Below are 25,303 nucleotides of genomic sequence, written 5' to 3' on the forward strand. Positions count from 1 at the left end.
CTCTACAAAATTCCACCTCAAACTTTATAACAGCTTTATACCAGGAGAACTTTTCACAGGAGCACCCCTTCACTCAGGAAGGGTTTCCATATTACTTTATTTGTGTTTTTTCACATCTCCCTCAGCCATGTCAACAATTTTACTGGAACTGTGTATCAGAGTGTGTTGCTGTCCCAGAAGCAGCACGGCAGAACCTTCAGCATGGAAGAGTCCGTTCAGCCCAATACCTCTCCTGCTCAGTGGCCAGGTACGTTGGCTGAAGCGATAATCCAAATATTCTGTTTGTGATTTGGTAAATAGCATTAGTATGCGGTGGTATTAATCCCTGTTCCCAGGTATTGCATCTCTGTGTCGCCTGTTGACCTCAGCGGGTGACGAGAACCAGCCGGGCTTAGCCGTGCTGCTCTGTGAGATCCTGACTGCCGTCTTCCTCAGTCTGTTTGTTCATGGCTTGGCAACTCACTCCAGCAATGAGCTGTTTCGCATCGTGGGCCACCCCCTTAACAGCAAGCTCTGGGTGACAGTGTTTGGAGGAGGCGCTCGGATTCCTGTTGTGGCGAAGGCCAACAGTCACACAAAATCACCCCCTCCAGGTTAGTCGGAGTTGGTTTGGCTAATGTGTTTGCTCTCAGCCTCCCTGAGAAAGTCTCCCTCCCTCTCTGTCCGGATTGTTTCCATGTGAACAGCAGTTAAAACATATTAATTTCTGCTAAATTAATTGCCGTCCGGTTGGAAGGGCGAAGACAAATCCTTCTAGCAGTTAGTGTGAGAGCACTCTTACTCACACCTTCGTGAGTCAGAGTAATGCAGTCAAAGCTTGTCCTTATTGGGTAAAATATGCACATTTCTTTAGTTTATATCTTCTTTGCTGCTGTGCTTTTCACCAGAAAAGTTGTGATTGTTATCACAACTGTTATCACTCTCTATGTAATATGAGAATCCATGTTTAAGTAGCAGCTGAAAATCAGAGTCGCATTTAATTTTATTTCCTTTTAAGACACCCCGGCCTCACCCAGTTCCTCCAACGGGACTCCAAGACGATTTCGGCTCCTGTCATCACGTAGTGGGTCCAGGGGGGAGTCGGGAATAGAGGAAGAAGGCCCCTCCAGTCCAAAACCTCAGCCTGTGGTGGAGCAAGAAGCAGCTTCCATCTTTAAAGAAAGATTTATCCATCCAGACCTCAGCATTTGGGATTACCTTATCACCAAGGTGATCCAGAAAACACTTATTATAAGGCCTTTTTGGGCTTCGAGGAGCAGCCAGGAGGTTTTGTGTTGATCCTTTCTCTATATTCATTACTATTACTTGGTTTGCTTTTAGCCTTTGCTACCTCCATCAGAAAGCAGAATTGAATATGATTCTGAAGAGAGCCAGAGTAGTCAGGATGAAGATGACGACGATGAGTATGAAGATCCATTTGACCCCAATACGCCACAAAGGGAGCACTCGAATCACAATTCATACAGGTACCGATACAGCACTTCTCATTAGAAGTTTAAGAGGAGTAAACCTGTACTTCTGTTTCAGTGTGTTAGTTGTTTGTGCGCTGAACACATCCACACTTTTCTCCATATTCCCTTTATTTTTTCACACAGTTGGTGTTTGATGCGTTTGGCAATGGTTCAGCTGGTGTTGGTCAACCTGAGATCGTTCTTCCCAATGGCAGGATATGATCTATTGGGTAAATACTCCCAACACACACTCTGATGTCATCACCCCCCCATTTTTTATACATTTGTAACTCTGTTTCAGATCTGCCTGCCTGCTCCCCCCTCTGTCACGCTGCGTTGAAAACGCTGCAACGCTGGGAGCAGGTGCTGCAGAAAAGGCTGCAGATCTTTGGGGGCCCCCCTCTCAAATACATCTCAACTCCCCTTCAGGATGAAGCGCCTGGTCCCGCCCTGCTGAGACACAAGGCCCTGTATGAACCATCAAACACCCCATTCAGGTGCAGATATAGGAAGCCTCACACAGATATGTTATAGAGGAAGACGGCATGTTATACCGAATAGGCAGGGTGATAAATGTTGTTTTTGGTAAACTGCAGTTTGTGTTCCGTTTGATCTGGTCTTTAGTGTTTTTATTTCATTAGCATTTTGCATCCTCTCGAGGTCTTCTGCATACGTTTGCATAAGGCAGCGCTTGCTTATCTTGCTACAACTTTAAACATCCAGCAATGCCCCTCAGCCCTCTGACAACATGAATTCATACATCGAGGGGGGCGTTGGGCTGGATAGATTATATCATACCAAAGTAACAGCACATCATACAAGTACGAGGCAGTAAGTAATTGTTCCAAAGTTTAGCCTACAGCTGTTCGTCACCAGCGGTTTCCACACACCACAGCGCTGTTTTAATTTACTTTTCTGATTTTGATATGTTTTGCCTAAAGCTGCAGTTATTTAGAGAGAGCTAACATCAAGACCAGTGGCCCAAAAAAAATATATGCACATATTCTCTCTCTGTATCCGAAAAGGGTCACGGCTGATTTATTAAGCGTTCGTGTTAAAAGCTGGAGGTGCTTTGCTCCTTTCAGGACGGGCCACCCTTCTGCGCTGCCAGTGAAGCGGCTCTGGCAGTTTCTGGTAAAGCAGGAGGAAGTGCAGGAGACGTTCATTAGATACATCTTTACCAAGAAACGGGACCCAAATCAGGTACACCCACTTCTGCCTAAGCGCTGCGCAGCAAATCCTCACTGAATAACCCATAAACCGCTTTGTTCTAATAAAACCCTACAACCTGGCTGATGTGTAATCACCCCAAGGCATCGATGCCGTTTATGTGTCTGTTGGCAAAGCCACTTTTGTTTATACTGTTGCTGTCGTTCCGCATGCCAAGCACACGTTTTATTACTGCCTCCAGTTGCATGTCGATGCTGTAATTTTATTCAAATGATTGCACCCTGTCTAATTCACTGCGTAATAATCCAGTCTCTGTGTTTGCCTGCATGGTTCACGGCTGTTTTGTGTGTGTGTGTGTGTGTGTGCTTGTGTGTGTGTGTGTGTGTGTGTGTGTGTTACTCCCCTCTGCTGCTTCCCCAATCATTAAAGTCGGGCGAGGACCAGACTGACAATATGAAATGTTCAGGGATGGAGGAGACAGGAACCCATCAGGTACTGCTGCTTCAGATAAATTCTGATTCATGCTATTTTTAGGTCGGGGGGGGGCGGGGGGATCATGTATTTGCTGGCTGAATTTTTGAATCTGTTTGAAAGCTGTGACCAGTGTTTATATATCTTAGATTTATGTTGAGATTTCCGCTACTGTTGCACCGTGTTGGTTTTTTTTTGCATGTTTTGCATTTTTTTACGTTTATGTTTTACACACTCACATGCATGTTTTTGTTCTGTCCTCTAAAAAGTAAAACTAAGCCTTATTTTCCTCCTGCTGATCAGAACGTAGGAAATGAACCTGATGTTGATGGACTAGTTGAATTACTGAATATTTCCACACCTCCAAGAATGAGCCTAAGCCTCTTTTGGGTAATATTTGACAATATCCTTGTTCTACCAAGAGCAGTTACTGCACAATCATGTGGGCTATGACTGTGTAAACTAAAGGTAATTTGCAAAAATACGCTTCAGTGGCTGCGATACGCTAAACTCCTGCAGTGTGGCCATGCAGGAACATAATCCGAGGGAACGTCTGAACCCTTTTAAGCAAGGCTTGAGTTGCACACTGCATTGATGCTACATTCAGTCTTTTTAATCTTCAGGCTCTTACAGTACACGCTGCCACCAAACACGCTGCCACATTGCCGCTCCTCCGTTCGGCTCAGCGTTAATTAACCCAGTCTCTCAGAGGATGGGCTACGGAGCCCAAGAGCTTCTGATTAAAAGACCTTACAGTGCTGCAGCAGATCCACGTCTCACAGGGATGTTTAGCTCAGAAAAATGGCTAACCACCATATTTCGAATGCTTCAAGTCTGGGTTTACTTTATTCCATCTGAAAGAAGAACCAACAAATTCAGCAAACATCTTGGTTAAATCTAGCCACGAGTAATTCTGGCGTCCGGGTGTTACATCTCTGCAGTGTCTGTAAAGCCTACGTACACCTCGGTACAAAGGACTCTGGCCCGAGTTAAATAGGCCTCAGCGTAGCCGACGGCATACGAAACCAGAACACGAGACGTGTTAATGTGTGACGCTGATGCCATGTCCATCCTGATGTGCAGATTGAGTCCGATCTGAGCTGCCCTGGAGGAAAAGCGCGCATCATACACAAGGAATCTGACATCATCACAGCGTTTGCCATCAACAAGGTACAGTTCTTTTACACTAAAGTTTACAGGGCAGCCGTAAAGGATTTGACACTAGAGCCTATCTTTAATCCTTAATAAAACAGTTGGTGTTTCTCTGATGAGCCCGTGCTCTACGTACACTTTCTTTGTTTAAATAGCAAAGTGTTACGCTCCAAGTATTCCAACAGCGATTTATTTTTCAGAGGACGGGGCGTGCTGGGTCATAGCTAAAAGCAAAACAGCGTATCGTTGTTTGACCACAGGCACATTCAAAGTGAAAAGTGTCACGCTCTAGGGCCTTCTGACTTTTTCAGTTCATCCATTAAGCATCAAGCTAGTTCTTCCCTTTATCATTTGAGTCACAGCCATCTTCCTTTCCCCATTCCCTGTCTCTTCCTGTCTCCCAGGCAAATCGGAATTGTTTAGTCATGGCCTCCACCCATGACATTCAAGAGTTGGATGTGTCATCCATCCTGGCCACTCAAATCTTGACGTGGATTGACGATGATGAGGTTGAAACCAAAGGGTAAGACTGTGTGTGTGTACCCGTGCACTCTCCTGTAACAGTAACAGGCTCATGCAGAAGAGTGCGCTGACGAGGCTCGTGCTTCTTGCTAAATACACGCTACAATTTTAACGTCCAGAAAGCTCTCTGAAACTCTGTATCCGCCTCTGTAGCGTTGGCACTGACGACTTTCTGGTCGTCCACACACGTGACGACTGTGCCGCCCTCCACGGAACAACGCCGTACACTCACAGTAGCCTCGGGACACCCATCAACATGCCGTGGCTGGGAGGAGTGCAGACGGGCCGCGGTGCATCTGTGGTGAGCTTTAGGACCGAATGCAGCACGCCATGATTATATTTATAACCCCGGTCGGCAGTTGACAGCAAATTGAGACTTTACACACACGGCCTGGATCAGGATAACAAAGTGGAGCAAATCCACCTTTTAAAGACAGAACGCGCCTACAATGAAAATCGTTGTGAGTGACAGATGATATGAGCGAGTCGGAGCCTGTTTTCAACACTTCAGCAGCAGACAGACGATGACGTGTCGCATTTTAAAGATCAGAAAGTTAAAGCGATCTCTCAAGTCAGATCGACTCTGCTCCTAAAAGCATCCTCAGCCGGCACGACGACAGTCGCCATGGGTTTATTGTATCCCTCACTGCATTTCGAGAATTAATTCATGTTGTCTTTTTCTCTGGATGTGTCCTTCTTTGTAGTCAAAGCAAATCCTCAAAGCAGTTTAAATTACTTTAATTAATAATTCATCTGTCTGGGCTCTGTTTGCCTAAAGCACCATAGCTGCTAACTTTAGCTTCCCTCATTGACTTACAAAGGAAGACAGATGATGCTGACTCCTCTAGTTTGCAATAGAACATGTCCACAGCTTTTTAAGGGATATTTATATTATTCATGTAATAATTTTATATTATTAAGCGATTTTCGATAGTGAAATTTGGTTCAATGCGTCAGAGTTGTTGTTAGTTGATGGTGCTGAGCTAAATTGACGGTCAGAACCGTTCTGTCATCATTTACCAGCGGTTGAAGGGTTGCACGTTGTTTTTACCCCCAGATGATAAAGAGAAACATCAACAATGTGAGGAGGATGACTTCCCACCCCACGCTGCCTTACTGTAAGTGTGGCTGATGCTTCTCGGCATCAACGGAGCGCATCATGGAAAATGATTGGAGGTTTGTCGTTGTTAGACTTGACGGGAGCTCAGGATGGCAGCGTGAGAATGTTCGAGTGGGGTCACTCCCAACAGATCCTCTGTTTCAGAAGTCCGGGCAACTCCAGAGTCACCAGGATCAGGTTCAACCACCAGGGAAACAAGGTGAGGAGCTGAAACAAGTGTTCGCTTGGTTTCAGAACAGCTGGAGACACACTCACCTCCAGCTGAGTGGGTTGGACACTCTCCTCCCTCCTCCCTCCTCCCGCCTTGCCATGACCTAAAGCTTCCCCTCCGGTTCTCCCTGTCAGCCCAGTGCTGCACTGATGTCTCCCAGCCCTCTCAGAGCTCAGATGGCTCGTGTCCTCCATGAGAGCGAGGTCCTCCCTGAAGCTGTCTTCACTCCCAAAGCTGCTGCCTCATTATCTTTTCTCGCTGTTGAGTTTATTCTCCTTCTCTGAGAGCTCTCTTCTCTCTCCCTTTCCTCTCCGCTCTTTAAGGAGAAGCTCTTTAAGCCGGGGAGCAGGAGGGGCTCCCCCGTCTCTTCCATTTCCTCTCTTCATGAAGACAGACGCTCTTGTTTTTCACCCTCGACAGGAGCTTTACAGCTACGCTGTTACAGCTCTGTAGTATCTTTCCTTTAAATCATTCCATCTTCAAGGGGATATTTTAATCCTTATTCGTGGTTAATGCTTTAGTTTTACTTCATGTTTTCTACAGCTGAGTTTGTTCTCCAGAGAGGTATATTAGGAAGTGTAGGTCCTCCACATGCAAACAATACAGTTTTGTTACTAATCTCAGTACGTTTTATCCGCTGGTCCTGAAAGGTTTTCATCTGTGTTTTATAGTTTGGTATCGTTGATGCTGATGGAGCGTTGAGCCTCTGGCAGACCAACACGAGTGGGAACACACCCAAGCCGTACCTGGTAAGCACCCAGCAGCGCGTCCTCGGCTCCTTCCAACCAATGATTCTATTTCCGTCCCTGGCCCGTCGGCATCCTGGCGTTCCCTTCCTGCCGTTCCCATGTTTTGTCAGCCTCTCTGTTACCGACCGTCACTGTTGCTCTGACCCCGACAGACGCTGCAGTGCCACAACAAGACGGCTCATGACTTCGTCTTTGTGGGCTCCTCCTCTCTCATTGCTACTGCGGGCCTATCCACGGACAACAGGTGAGAGTGCAGAAGGACCGTTTGGCTCACTGGAACCGGAAAATTCAGGATTTTTAAAGTTATTCCCACATCAGGGGACCCGGGTCTTGGGCCAGTAACTTCACGTGTGGGTTAAGTTACTGTAGGTGGTTTAGGCTGGGACTGTTTTCCTCTCTATGAATGATGGTCCTGCTGCTTTTGCTCCACCTCACGTTGCTCCTGGTGGTCCTGACAGGAACGTGTGTCTCTGGGACACTCTGGTGACTCCTGGCAGCAGCCTCGTTCATGGTGAGAAACACAAATGTCTCCGCTTGAAATGTCTCTTTTCTTTAAATTGAAATGCGGTCTTCCTCTACCGTCCCGTGTCCGTCCACCTCAGCGTTCTGCTGCCATGACTCCGGCGCCACAGTGCTCGCCATGGCCCCCAGGCACCAGCTGCTTATCACTGGTGGAAAGAAGGGCTGGATCAGCATCCTGGACCTTCCCCACAAGCACCAGCGCCAAAGCTTCCAGGCCCACGAATCCCCGGTCAAAGCGCTGGCCGTAGATCCCACCGAGGACTGCTTCATCAGCGGATCATCGGAGGGCAACATCAGGGTATTTCCCACTGACACTCGCAGGCGTTCAGCGGAAAACCGTAAATCAGGAAGTAAAGGCAGAAACGGCGGACGCGGGCGCGAGCGCCACTGCGATCCTGACAGCCTTCACGCCCCGACGTGTCGGCGCCGATTACAGTTGCTGTAGCTCTGAAGATGAAAATGTCACATCACACAGATGTACAAGAAAGGCTGCCGTGCACATCTGCGACAAATTCAAATGACTTTTACTCCACATGATTGCTCACAGGGAAAAGAAACTGCTTCCAAGGAAGCCTATGAATGTGCTGCTTGTGCTCATGCTACGCCGACCAGGAGTAAATCTATAGATTTAAATGACAGGATCTGAAATTCGAGATACTGCTGAGGCGGAGGAGGAGTCAAATGCTCGCTCACTTCCTGTGTGACATAGGCACCATACGTATAGAACAACAATAACACAACATTCCTCCAGCAGAAATCATTCCGTCTCCGTAATGAAAGAGGAAATCGCTACTTTTTCCATCTAAATTCAAGTCAGAATCATGTTTGGTTTTTTCTTTTCATGTCTTCCTGGTCCACCTTTTTAAAGTTCTCTACCATCCCGCAGGTTTGGAGCCTCGCCACTCAGAGCCCGCTCTACACCTTCCCCAACGAGCACGCTCGCCAGTCGCTGTTCCGGAACCTCGGCACGGGAGTCATGCAGATCGAGGTGGGACCGGCCGATCACATCTTCTCCTGCGGCGCCGACGGCACCATGAAGATGAGGATCCTCCCCAACCGCTTCAGCGTTGCCCATAGCAACAACCAGGATCACCTCAAGAACAGTGTCAAATTCTACATATGAGAAACAGGAAGTGGTCCCAAACCCAAAATTACCTCCAGTCCAATAACGTGAAGGTATTTTTTCTTTGTTTGCTTGTTTGAGCCAGGACAGAAGGTGAAGGGTACGATCAGAACCAGGATCGTAGGCGTTAAAAGCCGATTAAATGTAGGAATGTCGAAGCACACAGAATCCAAGAAATCTTTAAACGGCCAGCTGGAATTCCGAACGCACGCGGCGGCACGTGCACGCCGTCTCTTTTTGCACAGGAGGTGAAGCTGTGACAGCAGGAGGAACGAGACTGGAGCTCATCTCTTCATTGAGATGAGGAATTTTCCCCGTTTTCTTCGGTCTTTGTTCAAAATGAACACGTCGGGCTACGAACGTGGTTGTGAGAGCGGAAGCTCGGACGGCGCCAGTCCGTGAAGCACACTAGATCTACTAGATCCAGAGAGGAGGATTCGCAGCACAGAAGCCAACACGTTCCCCCTTTGTTCAGCTTTCATGCTTTTAATTTGAAAAAGACTGACTGATGCACTTTTGCAGGTGGAAATGAACTCTTTGATTTTTAGAACCGTGCTAGTTTACATTTGGTTTCCTGCAGAGGCTTTTAGACTCAAGGGGGGCGGGGTTCTGTTTGTTTAGCCTTCAAAATAGCAAATCCTTAAAAACAAGTATTCCTTTTCATTTACTACACTGCATTCATTCACTGAACTGCAAAGAATGTGCCAGTTTCTCTATTTGCACAAAGAAATCTAGCTAAATGATCTGTAGTAGTGATCCACATGGCTACAGGGCAGTAAAATAAAGCCTTTGAGTAATATACAGTATTGACAGTATCCAGGATTTAAGCCGCTTTATGAAGTGTCCTTAGTTTCTGACAGCTGCCATATTAGAGCGGTCCTGTCTAGCTATTATCATCAATACGAAATTGCACAGAGTAGCATTCAATGGTTCATGGGCTCCTTGGAATTCAATCCTGGAGATTCGCTCCCGAACAGGAAACTTTGCTGTTGACAATGGAACTCGGGTCGAGAGTTTTTAATGTCCTGTTTTGTTGGGGGAATGTTTTATTCCAACATCATAATTCTGCTCTTTACTTTTCCCCCTAATAAGAAACGCCTTTGCAAACTAGGTTTTGCCTTGTAGTTGTCGTCTCCTTATTTTATTCTACCGTTGTCACGGCAACAGTGTTGACATCTTTCCCCAAGGCGGCCCGCTGCCGTCACCCTGTGGGCGGGAACTGTAACCTGGGATGGCCTTGCACATCAGCAGGGAGGTTCTGCGGATCCGTGCTAAAGAACTGTGGTGCAGGAGTAACAGGACCTCCTGGTGCTGCTGAAGGAGACGATGGCGGTCATGCACAGCGTTTTTCCAGAATTTTGCCCTGGAAAACCCTGGAACTATGAGAATGTGTCCAGGTTGGGATGAGTGACTGCTCCGACGCTGGGCTGGAGCTGCTCTCCACTGTTTTTTATTGTTTATTTTCCATAAATCGGAGTGGTTGAAACATGTGTTCTGTGGTTGATTGAGAATAAAATCACTTTTCCTCTGAACAGCTGCCCCTTCTCCGCCACTCATTTTCCAGGTTTTCCTGACAGCAGTGTCAGCTAAACCCCCCCCCCCCCCCCCCGCCCATCCTCTTACAAATGTGACACAAATCCAATTTTTATAGACATAGGACGTGTAAATCTTTACCATACGCTGAAACTGTACTGTTGTGATGAATAAATATGTAACGAGGTTTTTCCTGATTCTGAAACCAGCTCGATGGTCGTGTTTCATCTCAACGGCTGCACAATCGACAGCGACTCGTGGAAATGTGCGTTTAATGCACCTCAGGACCGACTCCTTATTCCTCATGGCTGGTCAACGTCCCCATAAGAGTTTAACTTTAAATTTCACTCCAAATCTTTTTGAAGCTTTTCAGGCTGCAGCCAGATCAAACAAGACATGAAAGAAGAGCTCTTTTAGTATGAATTAACTTTATTCTCAACAAGTGCAACCAGTAGATTCATTCAGCTACACTGACACTATTTTCTAATAAACTATACATTATTAAATTACACTTGAGTGTCCCAAACTAAAGCCAATTAGTCCACAGCTGCAAACCTGTTTTCAGGGAATTGAAGCTTTGAGGATGTTTAGATTCGATCTAGGGAGCTTTAAAGGAGACGTGGGTGTGAGAATCATCCTTTGGAGCCGCAAGTCCGACTGAAACATGAAGGTGTTGCAGCCGTTGTAGATACAGTTTAGGAGTGGGGAGGGGTCGCTCTGCAGCGCTGATGTCACCGAGCCCTCGCTCATTTCCTCTAAAAGGAAAAGCATGTCAGCACACCCGGATAAATCAATTACAGGTTAGGAGGATGCTGCGAGGGTCCGATGGCGGCTGGTTAGTCCCGGCGGTCGTCCGATTGGCCGTCGGTGAAGGTCACAGTTTGGCGTAGTCCTTCAGGATGACCTCCAGCTTCTGACTCAGCATGATGTTCCCTCTGACCTTCAGCTTGCCGGAGAAGAAGGCCTGAGAACAGTATTTGAGTGGCGCGTTATTCAAACACCCAGGAGAAAATGGAGGAACGACATTCCTGAAGTTCAGAAGGAGGTGGACGTGCAGCGTCCCTCTCTGCTAAAAGAATCAATGACGCGAAGGTGGTTCACATCATTCCCAATGATGTGTCTCCTTACAGTCAGAGCGGATGGAGGGGAACTCCCCCTGAGGGACCCCCGGCACAGTATTAACCGCAGACTGTGCAGTGGACGTGTTCCGGCCTCGGATCAATACGCAGCGCTCCGGGACCAGGAATTCTGTACATGTCCACATGACGGAGGCGACGGTATGGACATAACAAGTAGCATCGATTGATTAGCTGCGAGCGCTTCTGAACATCGAGATCTGTCCTCCTGACATGACTGGATCTCACGTCTTCACAGTTTTTACGGCGGGAATCGGACAGGAAAACCGGCCCGTGCGGCCTGTGAGCAGCTCCTGTACCTTCTGCGGGTTGAGTTTCCCCTGCACCACCTCCATGAAGTCCTCGTCCGCCACCGTGAAGGTCACGTCCACCTTCCCGCCGTACGGGCCCTTCTGCAGCGAGCCGGCGCCGTTCTTCAGATCGATGGCTGTGTGGGGACAGAATAACTCATGAGGCCTGATGGGGAGCCCTCGGCACCGGCTGGTTCCGAACGGGACTCACGTCAGCAGAAATAAAATTCATTACAAATAAATGCTGGCGTGGATTATTTAATCAGATTTAGAGTAATGATGGTTAATTGAGCTCCTTTTAACATCAGTGAGGCAGCCGAGCGGACGCGGAGTCAAAACATTTCAAATGAAGGAATTTTTCCTGATGCTAATCCTAACCTAGCGCGTGCGGAGCAACATAATGCTCGGCGACATCGGTTTTATACGCTTTGATGGCAGAAACTGAAGTGAACCGATTCACGTGAACATTTGAACTATCGGACTGATCGGTGGTGAATACGGAGCAACTCAATGAGAGGGGTTCGACGGGAGATCGCTTGAGGTCCCCACGAGGATAGAAATTCCCGTATGTGTGTGTGTGTACGTACTCCACTGAGCAGCGGTCTTGCCCTCTTTGGTGATCTCCCAGCCGAACACGGCGTTCACCTTCTTCACCAGCTCGGGGCCCACCTCTGAGATGCGCCGGCCGATCTCTGTGAACACCAGATCGCTCTGCAGCCTCCCCCCCTGTGCAGAGACAGACGCACTCTTTCCCCGAGTCTATTCACACATGTCAGATGTGTAAAAGGTACAAATGCATGCTGTCTGCAGAGGGGGCGGGCATCCTTGAGGGAGTCGGAATGTGAGAAACGGTAAAAGAGGGCTGCCGCTGTACTTGAGAGGGGGGTTCCGGCGAAGCCTCGGCCGCCTGGTGCAGATCCACATAAGCCCCGGACAGAACCACGTCGCTCGTTTCCTTCACCTGGATTAAGGAGAAGAGCAGGAAAAGAGGAAGTCGGACTCTTTTATTTACAAATCTGTGCGAAATCGAGGCCAAAAGCCAAAGCCAGACTTTGCATTCGATGTGAATCCTGCTGCCTTCCTTCCACATGGCGGTCTGGAGCGACTGGCCGGGCATCACTGGCTTCGCAAAGCGGACCTGGGAGGGGGGACGAGCCGGTCAGCTCTGAAGTAGCACAGCAAATACAATGAACACGGCGTGTGTACGTTTTCCTGAATAAATCCAGGGTCAAGCGAGGAGTAATTCTCCAGATCGTGATGGGTTTCCTCCCGGTCCTGAAAGTTGTTTGCTGCGGGTCCAACGCGAGGCAGCGGAGGTTCATTAAAATGGATGAAGGGGTTTAAAATCACGCCTACCTTGATCGCTTTAAATCTGGAGGGGTCGTTGTTGGCAAACTGCTTGAGGACATGTCTGGCCGCGAAACCAAAAGAGCACAAGCCGTGCAAGATGGGAGCCTTGAAGCCTGAACAAAGAGAATTTTAAAGTGCGGCGCGTTTAAGACCAAAACACGATTTGACCTGAAATCCCACAGAAAAAAAAAAAAACCAAAATAATACTACTAATTCAGAGTTGTGGGTTATGTGGGATGGAGCCTCACCTCCCATGGCAGCAAAGCCGGGGTCGATATGAAGAGGGTTCCAGTCCCCACTCAGGCGGTACAGAGCGGCCTGGAACCACAGGACAACTGTCTTAACCTTTCACCCCGCGGCGTTAACAGGAACCATCACAAAAATGTAAAAAGATCATCTCTTTGAAGCGATGCTCTTGTTAGTCATTTAGATTCCTGAAGGGAATCCCCCCCCCCACTCTTTTCTGCTGTGTCACACTTTGTTATTAAGACTTCTGCAAATTTCTGCATATGCTCTAAAGCACTTTAGAGGTTCTCACCCCCCCCCCCACCCCACATGAACAGCCCGGCTAAACTCTGCAGTTAAAGCCTCACTCACTTGGTCCCTCGTGGTGCAGTCGGTTACCACGGCGTCTGGTGCCCGTTTAGGCGGCGGCAGAGGCGCCTGAAAGAAATAAAACCAGCGAAACGAATCAGGCGGCGGATTCGTGAGGCGGTCCCGCCGTGCCTCTGTCGTCGTACTTTGGCTTTGGCAGACGTGCGCGTCCCTCCGAACCTTCCCGCTCCGACCACAAACACGGAAAACTGGTTGTAGCAGATCAGCTCCCCGCCGCTGTAGGTGTTCACTGTGGAGCAGAAGAGTCACACGGAGGAGGAAACAATTAGTGCCTTCGGAAGCAATCGGGCCCAGACTGGATGGGTAATTTCCTCAGTTCCAGTCAAAGTAGAAGCATGGAGACGGAGGCTGGGGGGGGGGGGGGGGGGCTTCTTCTGCGGGACATGAACTGTCACTTGTCATCACACCCGCAAATAACTTCCCCTCCCAGGGCCCAACCGGAGACGTGGAAGGGAATGACAGCAAAATCCCCCCCGTGATTCCTCGGGGAAGCCGAGGTCCCGCGTTATTTGTTTTAAGTCGGACTCATTATAGATCAGAGTATCTAATATAATCCATCTCCAACGCGAGCGCTTCTCAGCCCCTTATTTCCATCCCCGCAGACGCCGGCTGTGAATTAGCTTTCATTAGTTTGGTCTAAGAGGCAATTTTGTGGAAAAGGAACATTAAAGCGATGAAAAGAAATGAGTTTTGGAGCACACTCAGGGCGGCTTTAAAGGCTTTGACACTCACCATCCAAGAGGATGACAGCTCCGGATCCTTTGTCCAACACGTCTGCTATGGTGGCCTCAGAGGTCAGTGTGCCTGAAAGGGCATTTTACCATTCAAACGTTAGGTTTCTGATCCCTGACAGGGATGAAAACCCACGAGAGGCCCGACCTAAAGTCAGAGATCAAAGCTCCGATTGTCACAGTCATGGTGGATTCAGAAAAGACAAATACCTGAGGTTGGTAAAGGCCTGTAGAACTCCAGGTACTGTTCCCCGTGTAAGACCTGATGCACAACAGCACAGCAGCTATAGTCAACAATGGTAAAGGCTTCACAGGCATTATTGTAATGATGACCTTTAACCTTGCATGATGGCTGCCCCTGTGAGAGGTTTCTAACCTGTGTGAAATCAATGTTGAGTCCAGGGATGGAAGCCAGACCACCGTCCATCATGGCCGCCTGGGAGGGAATGACCCCGAAGGTGGGGAGGCAGCTGAAGTCTGGATGACCTTCATACAGGAACCTTCATGAGCAGAGGAGCATCAAAGAAAAGATGCGTTCACACATGATGTAGATACACACACACACACACACACACACACACACACACACACACACACACACACACACACACACACACACACACACACACACACAAACATGTTCACCCCCAAAGTTTGAGGACAAACACACATACCTGAGATGGTCGGGGTCTTTGGTGGACATCCCCACCCCCAACGCATACAGGATACACTGAGTGTGGTTAAAGTTGAAGGTGGAAACAGGCAGTTTTTGTCCTACAGCCAAAGCCTGAGGAAGAGGAGGAGGAAGAGGGAGGAAAGGAGAGAAAGAGAGGAGATGAGAGACAGAGGGAGAAAAAGAGGAGAGAAAGGCTGCATCAATTTTAGTGCTTAAAAACTAGACGGTCATATTTCCATGGAGGCACTGAAACATAAAACGAATTTACTAAGTTGTTCAAATGGTAAATAGCAGAAACCTGCAAAATTGAGTGGAGCTGATGGGGTAAAACATTTTGCCCTCTTTTTATTCATGTAATGGGGAAAAAAGCTATTATTAATAATCAAATCATTTATTTATACTGCATAAAAGTGGCACCGAATGAGTTTAAAATAAAATATACAGGATGTTTGGCACAAATAGGTCAGCTGAGGACGCGCTAGTGATGTCTGCCTTCAGGCTTCACCATTACTCTGTTCCAATCTCCCAAGCACGCACGCACGCACGCACTCGCACACACACACACACACACACACACACACACACACACACACACACACACACACACACACACACACACACACACACACACACACACACACACACACACACACACACACACACACACACACACACATTTCCCTGTTGGTGAGGACTTTATAAACACAATCCAATCACAAGTCCATGACACCCTAACTCCAACCTAAATCTAAGCTTAACACCAAGTCTGAACCAGCCAAAATGTCCTCACGTCCCACTAATGTCCTCACTTCTCCAGTGAAATGCATAAAAAGCGTGCACTGGTTCCCCCCATCTTTCTGGTTCCAATGCACATTATAGGTTTGACATAAAAATATGGTGGGAGAAAAAAAAAAAAAAAAAAAAAAATAGCTAATGAAGTTTGCGACTTTCCCAACGCGTCTGTGAAACCTCGTAATTCCTGCCAGCGAACTGGTTTGATCCCAGTGATGCAGGATGCGAATCGCGCATTGAACTGTGCGAATTAGGAACACGATTTCATGGTGTGGCGAGCATTCTGGCCCAGACGCTTCTCCACATGGATAATCCTGCATTATATCCAGTATTTCTCATTTGATATTTCTCTTTTATTACCCCCTCTTCCTCTTAAAATGCCCCCCCCCCCAGATCGCAGCAGCTGAACATCAACCCCTTTATGGAAAAAGTGAATATTCCTCCATGTTGGCGCTGCTGTTTCCGATCCGTCAGTAAACAAAAATGCTCAGAAATTCAAACGATTACACCAAAAAGCTCCAGACATGAAGCAGCTGCAGAAACGTTGAGCCTCGCAGGATGGCGAGAAGTTAATTGGGCGGCGTTTTGTTTGCTGCGTCACTCCCAGGATGAGCGCGTGCCGTACCTGCCCCGGCAACGCTGCGCGTTATCCGTTGCCGTTGCTGAATTACGTCACCAAGGTGGCGGCACGACGACACAGAAGGGATGGAGGTGGAGAGGCCGCCCCTCCACCTGAGGAGGAGGGGGGGGGGATAAAAGGAACGAAGCATCAGCTCTGTGCTCGGCATGACGAGGCGCAACAACCATCACTGAGGATCGGGAGCAGGAATTCCCGGTGCGCCTCTTCCTCCCGGCAGTGCTCAACAGCCCGATCTCATCTAATCTGATCTAATCTCCCCGTGTGTTTGTAAAGTAGAAGCAGCTCTTTGACCTTTGAGCCGTAAAACAGCATAGATGCGGCTCCGCTGTCCCTCACATCCATGTTCGGATTCCCAGCACGACGACAGATCCTCGGCCTGAATCTCAATTTCAGGCCTGAATATTTATGCCAAGTACACTTATTTATTTATTGATTTATTTCTGCTCCATACCTGGTCAAGAGGTTATTTTGAGGTAAATAACCTTAGAGTTTGATCCGAGACCATAAAATGGAATCTGATCATTGATTCGAGATAACCTTTGACCTCTTACATTCAAACAGTTCAGTCTGACCCCCAAACTCTTTAAGAGCCTAAGCAATTACACAAAAGTCTAAACGATATGAAATAAAGACTTTGGGTTATTGAAGGTAAGTTTCTGAAGAGTTTTATTATTCGAGTTTTTACGATTAGAATTTGTATCAGAAGAATTGATTCCAATATGAGATACTCAGTGATGGAGGTGCCAAAGGCTGCGGAGAGCTTTGAGCCTGTAATCCTAATCTGACACATCCTGCAGACAGCTCCTGCACACCGATATAATAATACACATCATTCTATGATCTTCACAGATTCCAGGGGAGGAAATCACACTCACCCCCACAGAAAAAGCATTTACAAGCACAGACGCCACCGAACCAGTTAACCAGTTAGTTTTGGCGGTGCTGTTTTGGATGGTTTTTTTGGCATTCATATTAAATGAGCCAACAATCAGCGGTGTAATCTCTACTCACAGGATTGATCCCCGAAGCAGCGGCGGCGGCGGCGGCCGATGGAGGGGCCTCGACTTGTCCCCCCGCGTCCACCCGAGACAGCACGCTCACAGACGCCTGCAGAGACTCTGAACAAATTGGAGAGATGACACATGAACCCGCCAGAAGCCGCAGACGGAGAGGTGCCAGATGAGATTATTCGACATCGCCGCGGCTCATTATCGCCGGTCATATTCCATCTGTGATGCCACAAGTAACGTACAGCCGAACGAGACGTGTTGATATTATGCAAATGGCTTCTGCTTATGTAAACAAGCCCACTGACAATTGACAGATCCATCCCAGAGCTGACATTGCTCCAAAGCTGTCAGCTCTGGTACATAAGTGATCCTGCCCGCACATGAATATTTGCTCGCCACCTCTCATTTAAATAAAAACACACACACACACACACACAGACACAAAAAGACCTCAAGACTGCACACGAAGTACGAACGAGCATTAGTCAAGCTCTTTTTTTTCTGAACCACGGATTTGGGCTGATATTTACCTGTTAGAATGTGTAAAACCTTCGGAGGTTTGAGAGCTCTGCGCATATCACAGGGTTCTCAGTTAAACGAAAAAAAACCTATTTCAGCTGACTCGACACAATGGACGAATGGATAAATGGAGAACAAACAAGGGGAGGAACAGAAAAGTGGGAGTGGGAAGACCCAGAGCAATAATGGCTGCAGGTGCACAGCAGAGGCAGCAACAAGTTACTCTAATAAGCTGCAAATGAGGAGGCGTTCGCTAATGAGGTCAGCGCGCCCCCTGGAAAGCGACCCTTGTCTGTTAATTCTAATCTTTGAATGCACATCTGTGCACGTGGTGAGGGATGGCAGAGGGGGAGGGGAACAATAATCAACAGGTGCCACCCTCTTGTTCAAATGAGGCCTGTTGGAAATGATGGGGGTCATTAAAATTCAGTGCTGTGCCGTCCTTCACTCATGCATTTAACAACATAAGCTGTGTTCTGTCAGTTCTCAGTCTGACAGCTCGCTACGTGATGTGGGCACAGGCGATCAAACAGCTGATATGTGGGATTTATTTTATGGGAGTCCAATTGTGACATCTGGGCCACATTAGATTGTCTTCCAAAATGGGTCATTTCTGTCTTTCTGCAGCACAGATTTGATTTTCAGAGACATGATCCACCACACTGACTCATTTGCAAAAATATTCAACACCCATTTCCAGTAGCCGCCGCTGTCAATCATACAGACTGATTTTATCGCTTTAATTTTGATACCTGCGAGGCAGAAACCAGCCCAACTATTTCAATCCCTTTAATAACACATTTAAAAAATAAAACCAGTACCAGGACCAAATCGCAAACGAGTGAGCGGTCTTACTTATCATGGCATCTTTGTTTTTATTGCTCACTTAGCAAACCTGCTTGTGTGAATGTTTTCCCATGTGAATATAACAAACTGTGATCGACCCCAGTGCGTGCTGACCTTGAATGGTGGTCGGCTTGGTGGCATCTGTGAAATCACAGATTTTATCCCACTGGTCCCTGACCGCCTCAGGAGTCATGGGTCTGCTCTTCTGTCTCATGATTTGGCCCTGGGAGCGCTCCCAGCGCACTGCACACATGGACACACAAAGAAGGAGGTCAGTGCACGGCACAACCACCAACACATACAGTATTAGTGAACCAGAGTCGGAGGAATAACACAAAGGAAACTCCTCAGGAAATATGAACAGTACTCACATTTACCGACCCAGCCTGCACCAACCTGAATACAGATACGAGAGGATGAGTCAACATACAGATGGAAAATAGTAAAATACATTCCTGTAGAGGTAAAAGACGTGCAGCAGCAGACAGCACAATGGTAGCATGCATTCTTTATACCTCAAAAAGTCCTCCATTTTCTTGGCACTGTTCGTGGCAGAGCCAGAGAACCAAGGGAGCCACGTACTCGGGCTTCAGAGAGGCCACCAGGTCTGAATGCAACACGGGGTGAAATAAAAGAGCGCGTTAGTTCTATAAGAGAGAACAATGCATCTGTAGGTCCTGCAGAAGTTTAGCCGCTTGTTGCTTAGCAATTCTACAATGATGTTAAGATCCAACAGCAGCAGAATATTTCAGATTCAGCAGAATGTGACTGCATGTTAAACTACAAAAGCCTTCTGTGCAGGCTGGATTATTCATTACCGCCTACCAGAGCCACTGCTCAAAAGCCTCAATGCATCTTTATACACCCTAAATAAAGTATGCCATATGTGATTAAAGAACATACCTTTAATAGTATACATAATCAAACAGAAATGACATATTTTCCATCTGTTAAAGGGTTAATTATCATGGGTGTCTACTGTCCATTTTTGTAATATGTAAATAGAGATTAGAGTGAAAACAATAAGGCAAATTAGAAAAATACCAACAAAATAACACTGAAATAGGTTTTTAAAAACAAAAAGCCAGACTAACCGAGTAATGTTTCACTGCAAACATGCAGGACTGTGCAGGAGGAAACAGTGTAAGATGTAAAAACTTGACCTTGCAATGAGTAATGCAAGAAAAGATCCTTATGTTCTAGTGGGATGGAATCAAGTCAGTCCCTGACGTAATTCTTGGTGTGAACAGTTTGAGGTTGAACAACAACACGAACCAAAGCCTCTGAGTAAACAAGCGCAGTGGAGGAGGCGCATGAACCCTGATTCGTCTGCAGTGTTTAGCAAGATTATTACTGATGCTTATTTTTAGAAGAACCTGACTGAGTGAGGTGGTGAAAGCAAACATATGGAACTGTTATCTAGTGAGGGGAGGCCATGCTGCGACAGTTGGCACAGCGCAAGGTGACAGATGCTCCTGCGGACCCGCACAGCAGGCCGGCAAAACCATTCCTTTAATCTCCCATTTATACCCCTGTCAACAGGGCCGCAGTCACAGAGCGAGACCAATATGCTCATTACGCCCGTCTATATACGGCCGCTGGGTTCGGGTGGGTTGGTAAACAAACGAAACCGCGTTCGCGGTCTCCCGGGATCCTCATACGAAGCACAGCAGACAAAGTCGAAAAGATGGCCTCTTAAAAAAAACAGCGGACAAGTTTGTCATTCTGAGGTTTGGGTTTAAAACAGAGCTCGAATGTATTTAAGAGCAGACGTCCGCCACAGCAGCCTATTATCAGGTCACTGCAGGCAGCTGCTCATTAAACCGATGGTTTAAATACACATTTTGCATCAAGAGCATCCACACTGAGCAGAAGCCCATAATAATAGTTTAGGTAAGCTGTTAAAGCTCTCCGCTCACCTGGAGGCATCACAGTCTCCGTGAGGCGTGATCCAGCCACCGGAGCAATCGTGTTGCAGTAGATGTTGTGTTTACTTCCCTCGATGGCCAGCGTGTTGGCCAGCCCCAGCAGGCCCAGCTTGGCAGCGCTGTAGTTGGACTGACCGAAGTTACCGTAGATGCCCGCGGCCGAAGTGGTCATGATGATTCTGACCAATCAGCAGAGGAAACAAGTCAGCGAACACGACAGCCAAAGAACGGCGCCAAAGAGGTCGCAGGTGACCGGAGAAGGCGTGAACCAAAAAAGCTGCTTGTTTTTCCCAATCACTTCCCCCAACTGTAACTGTGTGAAAAACAAATATCCATGATGTTTAACTTAGAGAAGCTTTCCAGAAGGTCGTTGAAGAGCTGCCGGTGATGCCGAGCGGCTGCCGTGCTGCCGTGAAGGGCATCTGTTACCTGGAGGAACGAGGCGGCAAAGCTGCACGCGACCTTCCGCTGATCAGAATTCAAAAACACACAAAACTTAACAAGCCCTTCGGAGAAGACAAACCGTGCTCGTTACCACCAAAGGCTAGCACCAGTGTTTAGCTACGTTAATGCCGATCGGCCCCGTTTGGGGTTCATCTGGGTCCCGCTGTTCAGAATAAATGGACACGCTCCGCATGGGCCGACGGCTCAAGACGGTGGCATTTTTATCACCTTTGATAAACAGCTGATGGGTCTTCACAAACATGACTAAATCATCATCTGCACGCTCCTCACTCGCTGCTTTAGGCCGGTATAAATTATTCCTTGGACACGTCGCTTGTAACTGAAGAGGCCTCTGAAGAGGCAGAGAACATTGGGAGGAAGATCTTCAACGCCAGCACTTCTGACCAGAGGACACCACTTAGAAGACTTAAATGTCAGCTAGTCCTCATATTGTGCTCACTGTGCAACTTCAAGCTAATTAAACTCGAGTTCGTAGATGCTTCTGCATAAGAATTTAGCCGTAAAAAGAGTTATCAAGCGACTAAGACCAAAATAAGAACATAAAAGAGCCCGTCTGAAAATACTCGCTCCTTGTGTATCCTCAAGACTGCATTTAAAGTGGAAAAACAAATATTTTTGAGATCTTGCTGTTTGGGAAGACAACAGGTCTCTGTGGCTTAAAATAAATACTTTTGATCTACATAACTCCGCTTGTAGTTTCCTCACCTGCCAAACTTTTGTTTCTTCATGTGGTCCCAGGCAGCGCGCGTCACCAAAAAGGAGCCCCTCAAATGAATTCGATGAATCAGGTCTTGAAAAACAAACAAAAAACCCTCCATATAAATATTCCAATGCAACCCTGTGTGTTACATCTGTCATCAGAAGACTGTCAATATTCCTTCAGAGACCATTTGCTTTAGAGCCTGATTGTATATGAAGAAAACTATTTGACTCCAGTTGTGCTGCTAAAATGTGGGCCGAAAATCCACCTCGCAAGTGAGGGTGTTTACTTATATTATTAATAGGTGTTAACTTGCCTATTCAATAAACCCAAGGTTGATATTCAAATTAAAAAAATAGCTCAGAGTCAATGCATGAAACAGCATCTGTAATAAAAGAGAAGACACATCTGCTCCGATAAGGCCAAAGGTTGCAGATGGAGTCCAGTAAATTGTGGTCTCAAATTTAGATGGAATGACATTAGATGAGACCTAAAGGGACGACGCCCCAAAAGATCATCCTAAAGTCATTTTTGACATTTTAGATGCCATTTACCATCATGCTGATGCACAGCCTGACCCGAAGGGAAGTTAGTGAATTCAAACACACTTATTTTAGTATTAAATGAGTTTTTTTTTGGGGGGGGGGAGTTGTTTTAAAAATTAAAATGTGAACTTATTAACAAGCTTTTATTGCTTGTGTTCAAAATGTCATTTCTAAATAGAAACTGCAGTTTTGTGACGTGCAAACACACAAAGATTGAGGTCAGAAATGATGTTTTTTAAATCATAAATTTACCCCAGTCTAAGTCGCTGGTCCTGGCAAACGAGCGGTCGCGAAGAATCCTTTATAATGATAAAGCAGAGACCAAGTTTTGAAAGAACAATGCAGAAATTTCAGCTGCTTCTTATGATGATTTTAGAGTCCTCTACCCACATAAGCAATTATACTTGGTAAAATGTGGAAAGTGGAAAATAACTTACCCAGCATTGTTTACAACAACATCTGGAGAAAAGATATTTAACAAGATGTGTCAATAATTCATTCAAACTGGGTAAAAACAACAATAGTGAGCTCAATAAGACCTGAGGTGAGTGAAAACTGCAAAAACATTGTAAATAACACAACACTCACCGATTCTTCCAAACTCTTTTAGGGCTGACTGGATCAATTTTTCTCCGTCTTCGACAGAATCTGTGCAAATGTGTGAATGGGCTCCATGTTTACTCATTTAAATTTCACTTGGCACTAAACTTCTTCTGTTTGGAATCTCAGCTGCTCAGAACACCTTATCTAGCCTCAGTCTTCAATCTGGCCCTTAACTGGACTCATGCTGACTTATAAACACAAATAAAGGAATAAAGATAAAAATATAAATGTGACTGGAGGGAAACATTTAATAACAACATTCACCTCTCGCCTCTTTAACCAGGATCCTGCTGAGCAACACAGTTTAAAGATTTCTGCTCTCACTTTTCATGGAGATGTGAACTTTCAACTCAAAGTTCTACAAGCGTCAGCAGAAGAAGAAACCAGGCAAAAACAACATGCAAAAGAAAACTGGGGACAAGAAGAGTCCAAACTTCTCACCATAGTTGGCCACGGCCTTGCCTCCTTTGGCTCTTATCTCCTCCACCACCTTATCAGCCGCTGCAGAGCTCTTTCCACCCCCCTTAGCGTTTCCTCCAAGGTCATTCACTTTATTTCAAAACGAAGAGAAAGATAATAAGCAATAGCAATAATAGGCAAGTTCTGCAAATCCCAATAAATGATTATGTTGGAGGAAGAATTTAGCTAAAACTGTTCTTCACCTCACCAAATGTTTTTACTTTTGCGAGGCAGTTTTTTAAAGCGACACATGAAAATGTGTTTAGAAAGTTTTAAATGCTTCAAATTATTATAACTTTTGGGGGTTTTTGTGAAGGACAGTGAAACTAACGTTAGCCTGTTATTCACTGCAGGCTTTTAACATGTCTGCGAGGTTTTCCTTCCTGCCATCATATCAAACAAAGCGATCATCCACGCTGCAGGAATAAATGGATCTTTAGGCACAAACAAAGTTCTATGCTTTTTAAAAGAACTATAATACAAAACAAAACAAATCAGCTCTTGGGGACAATTTAAGATTCAGTTACGTGATTGAGAATCTGCTTCATATCATCTTCCTTAGGTGTGATCATGGATATTATCATTGTATTATATAATAATCAATATTTACACCATCTAAATGGAAACACAGCCTTTTAGACGCTGCTTGGTCCAATAGTAAGAGGGACAAAACAGTTGCCAATTAAAAGTGGTGAAGCTGAGGGGCTTTGCGGCAGCATTTGAGCACATCACCAGACTATGAAGAGCCTTAATCACCTACAACAGAGGCTCCTCTTTCAGCAAAGGCCAGGGCATATTCCCTGCCGAGTCCTGTGGAGACAAACACAACAGTCAGGTTTGAACTTTCTGCAGGTGCCCTGTGACCCACTTTCTCTAGCGCGATTGCCCCACTGGACCACATGCATGGACTTTAATCTTCCTGCTCTAAAAACAATGCGTGATGTAGCGTTCATGCTCTCGGTGTTTGGTGAAGTTTCACCGTGGCTGATTAGTTTAAGGTTTAGGGTCGCGTCGGTCCGATAGCGGTCAACAGAACAGCCAGCGATTATCAAATCGATGGCAAAGACGAACTCGCGCAGAGGTTCACACACTTAAGTTAGCAGCGTTGTTATTCAGAACGTGTTTTGGCACGAACAACTAACGCTACAAATCCACTATGGGCATAACTAGCAGGCAGTTAGCAGCTATTTCATTCTTGCTGACGTCCAACTGTGTTTTCTTTCGAGTATACCTCCTCCTGCTCCGGTAACCAGGACGACTCTTCCTTCGAATGACAAAGCCATTCCCGTGAAATCTCACTCTTGGCAGCTTTACACAAGGTGCAGATTTGACCGACAAGGCTACGATCCTCAGCGGTGACAGCAGGGTGGGAGAAGTTCGCTGCAAGTTTTACTTCCGCCTTTCGAAGGGGCGGTCCCTAGAGTAACCAATCAGAAGCCACCCTTTCATGACCGAAGCCTACGTCACTGAAGAGTTTTGATTCTGAGATATTATCATTATATTCTGTATTGTTGTGTGCAAACATTGGAGTATTTTTTGATTTGGTTTGATTCGATTCTAAATTGTGGGTATGATGATGGTGGTGATAAGGATGATGACAAACCGAAATTAGCTGTCACCGAAATTGCATTAAAAATTCTATTGAAAGTTAAATTCAATTCTGCATCATTTCCCTTCTGGATCGAGACAGGAGGAGTAAAAATATAAGCTGAATGCTGGCAAGCTAAGAGCGCGACTATTATTAATAACTCCAACACATGTTGGTTTCTCAGAATTAAAAAAAAGAATACCCCCAAACCACTAATATGGCTCAAAAGAGGGAGCGATTTTTCTACTTCAGACACCTTTCTTTCCACAATTTTCACCTGAGTTGTCTGAAATGCTTGTTTACCCCTCATAATAAGGGTAGAGCATTTTATCATACTATAATCAAGTACATGAAATTGACGCTTGAAGATTGCACACTGCAGCGGG

At 46.4% G+C, this 25,303-nt stretch overlaps 2 protein-coding genes across 5 annotated transcripts in view; one reads left to right on the forward strand and one right to left on the reverse strand.

The window, feature by feature from the left end:
* dmxl1 (Dmx like 1) overlaps positions 1-10,023 on the forward strand; it is a 32,475-nt gene extending 22,452 nt beyond the window's left edge. For 3 of the 4 annotated variants that reach the window (XM_029830287.1, XM_029830288.1, XM_011615506.2), the window contains exons 34-51: positions 126-247; positions 336-593; positions 998-1,209; positions 1,321-1,466; positions 1,596-1,681; positions 1,753-1,948; positions 2,537-2,654; positions 3,051-3,113; positions 4,176-4,262; positions 4,649-4,767; positions 4,920-5,067; positions 5,824-5,884; positions 5,958-6,085; positions 6,769-6,846; positions 6,999-7,090; positions 7,305-7,357; positions 7,449-7,666; positions 8,255-10,023. In XM_029830287.1, coding sequence (XP_029686147.1) covers positions 126-247; positions 336-593; positions 998-1,209; positions 1,321-1,466; positions 1,596-1,681; positions 1,753-1,948; positions 2,537-2,654; positions 3,051-3,113; positions 4,176-4,262; positions 4,649-4,767; positions 4,920-5,067; positions 5,824-5,884; positions 5,958-6,085; positions 6,769-6,846; positions 6,999-7,090; positions 7,305-7,357; positions 7,449-7,666; positions 8,255-8,491 — 2,422 coding nt within the window. In that variant the 3' untranslated portion in view covers positions 8,492-10,023. The remainder of the gene's footprint in view (positions 1-125; positions 248-335; positions 594-997; positions 1,210-1,320; positions 1,467-1,595; positions 1,682-1,752; positions 1,949-2,536; positions 2,655-3,050; positions 3,114-4,175; positions 4,263-4,648; positions 4,768-4,919; positions 5,068-5,823; positions 5,885-5,957; positions 6,086-6,768; positions 6,847-6,998; positions 7,091-7,304; positions 7,358-7,448; positions 7,667-8,254) is intronic. The other variant, XM_029830289.1, reaches the window with a different exon arrangement.
* A 410-nt stretch (positions 10,024-10,433) lies between these two features.
* hsd17b4 (hydroxysteroid (17-beta) dehydrogenase 4) lies at positions 10,434-24,724 on the reverse strand. The gene is made up of 25 exons (XM_003974606.3): positions 24,561-24,724; positions 24,086-24,139; positions 23,312-23,419; positions 22,856-22,915; positions 22,705-22,726; positions 22,520-22,566; positions 21,728-21,812; positions 20,549-20,736; positions 19,145-19,236; positions 19,001-19,025; positions 18,744-18,872; positions 17,266-17,372; positions 14,821-14,933; positions 14,523-14,646; positions 14,357-14,408; positions 14,148-14,219; positions 13,541-13,644; positions 13,398-13,463; positions 13,049-13,118; positions 12,807-12,913; positions 12,502-12,588; positions 12,325-12,411; positions 12,038-12,176; positions 11,460-11,587; positions 10,434-10,988 (listed from the first exon to the last, which is right to left on the reverse strand). The coding sequence occupies exons 1-25, from the start codon at positions 24,610-24,612 to the stop codon at positions 10,899-10,901; spliced, it is 2,208 nt and encodes a 735-aa protein (XP_003974655.2). The 5' UTR covers positions 24,613-24,724; the 3' UTR covers positions 10,434-10,898.
* Positions 24,725-25,303: the final 579 nt, after the last annotated feature.

Source organism: Takifugu rubripes, chromosome 21, assembly GCF_901000725.2.
Source record: "Takifugu rubripes chromosome 21, fTakRub1.2, whole genome shotgun sequence".
NCBI lineage: Eukaryota > Metazoa > Chordata > Actinopteri > Tetraodontiformes > Tetraodontidae > Takifugu > Takifugu rubripes.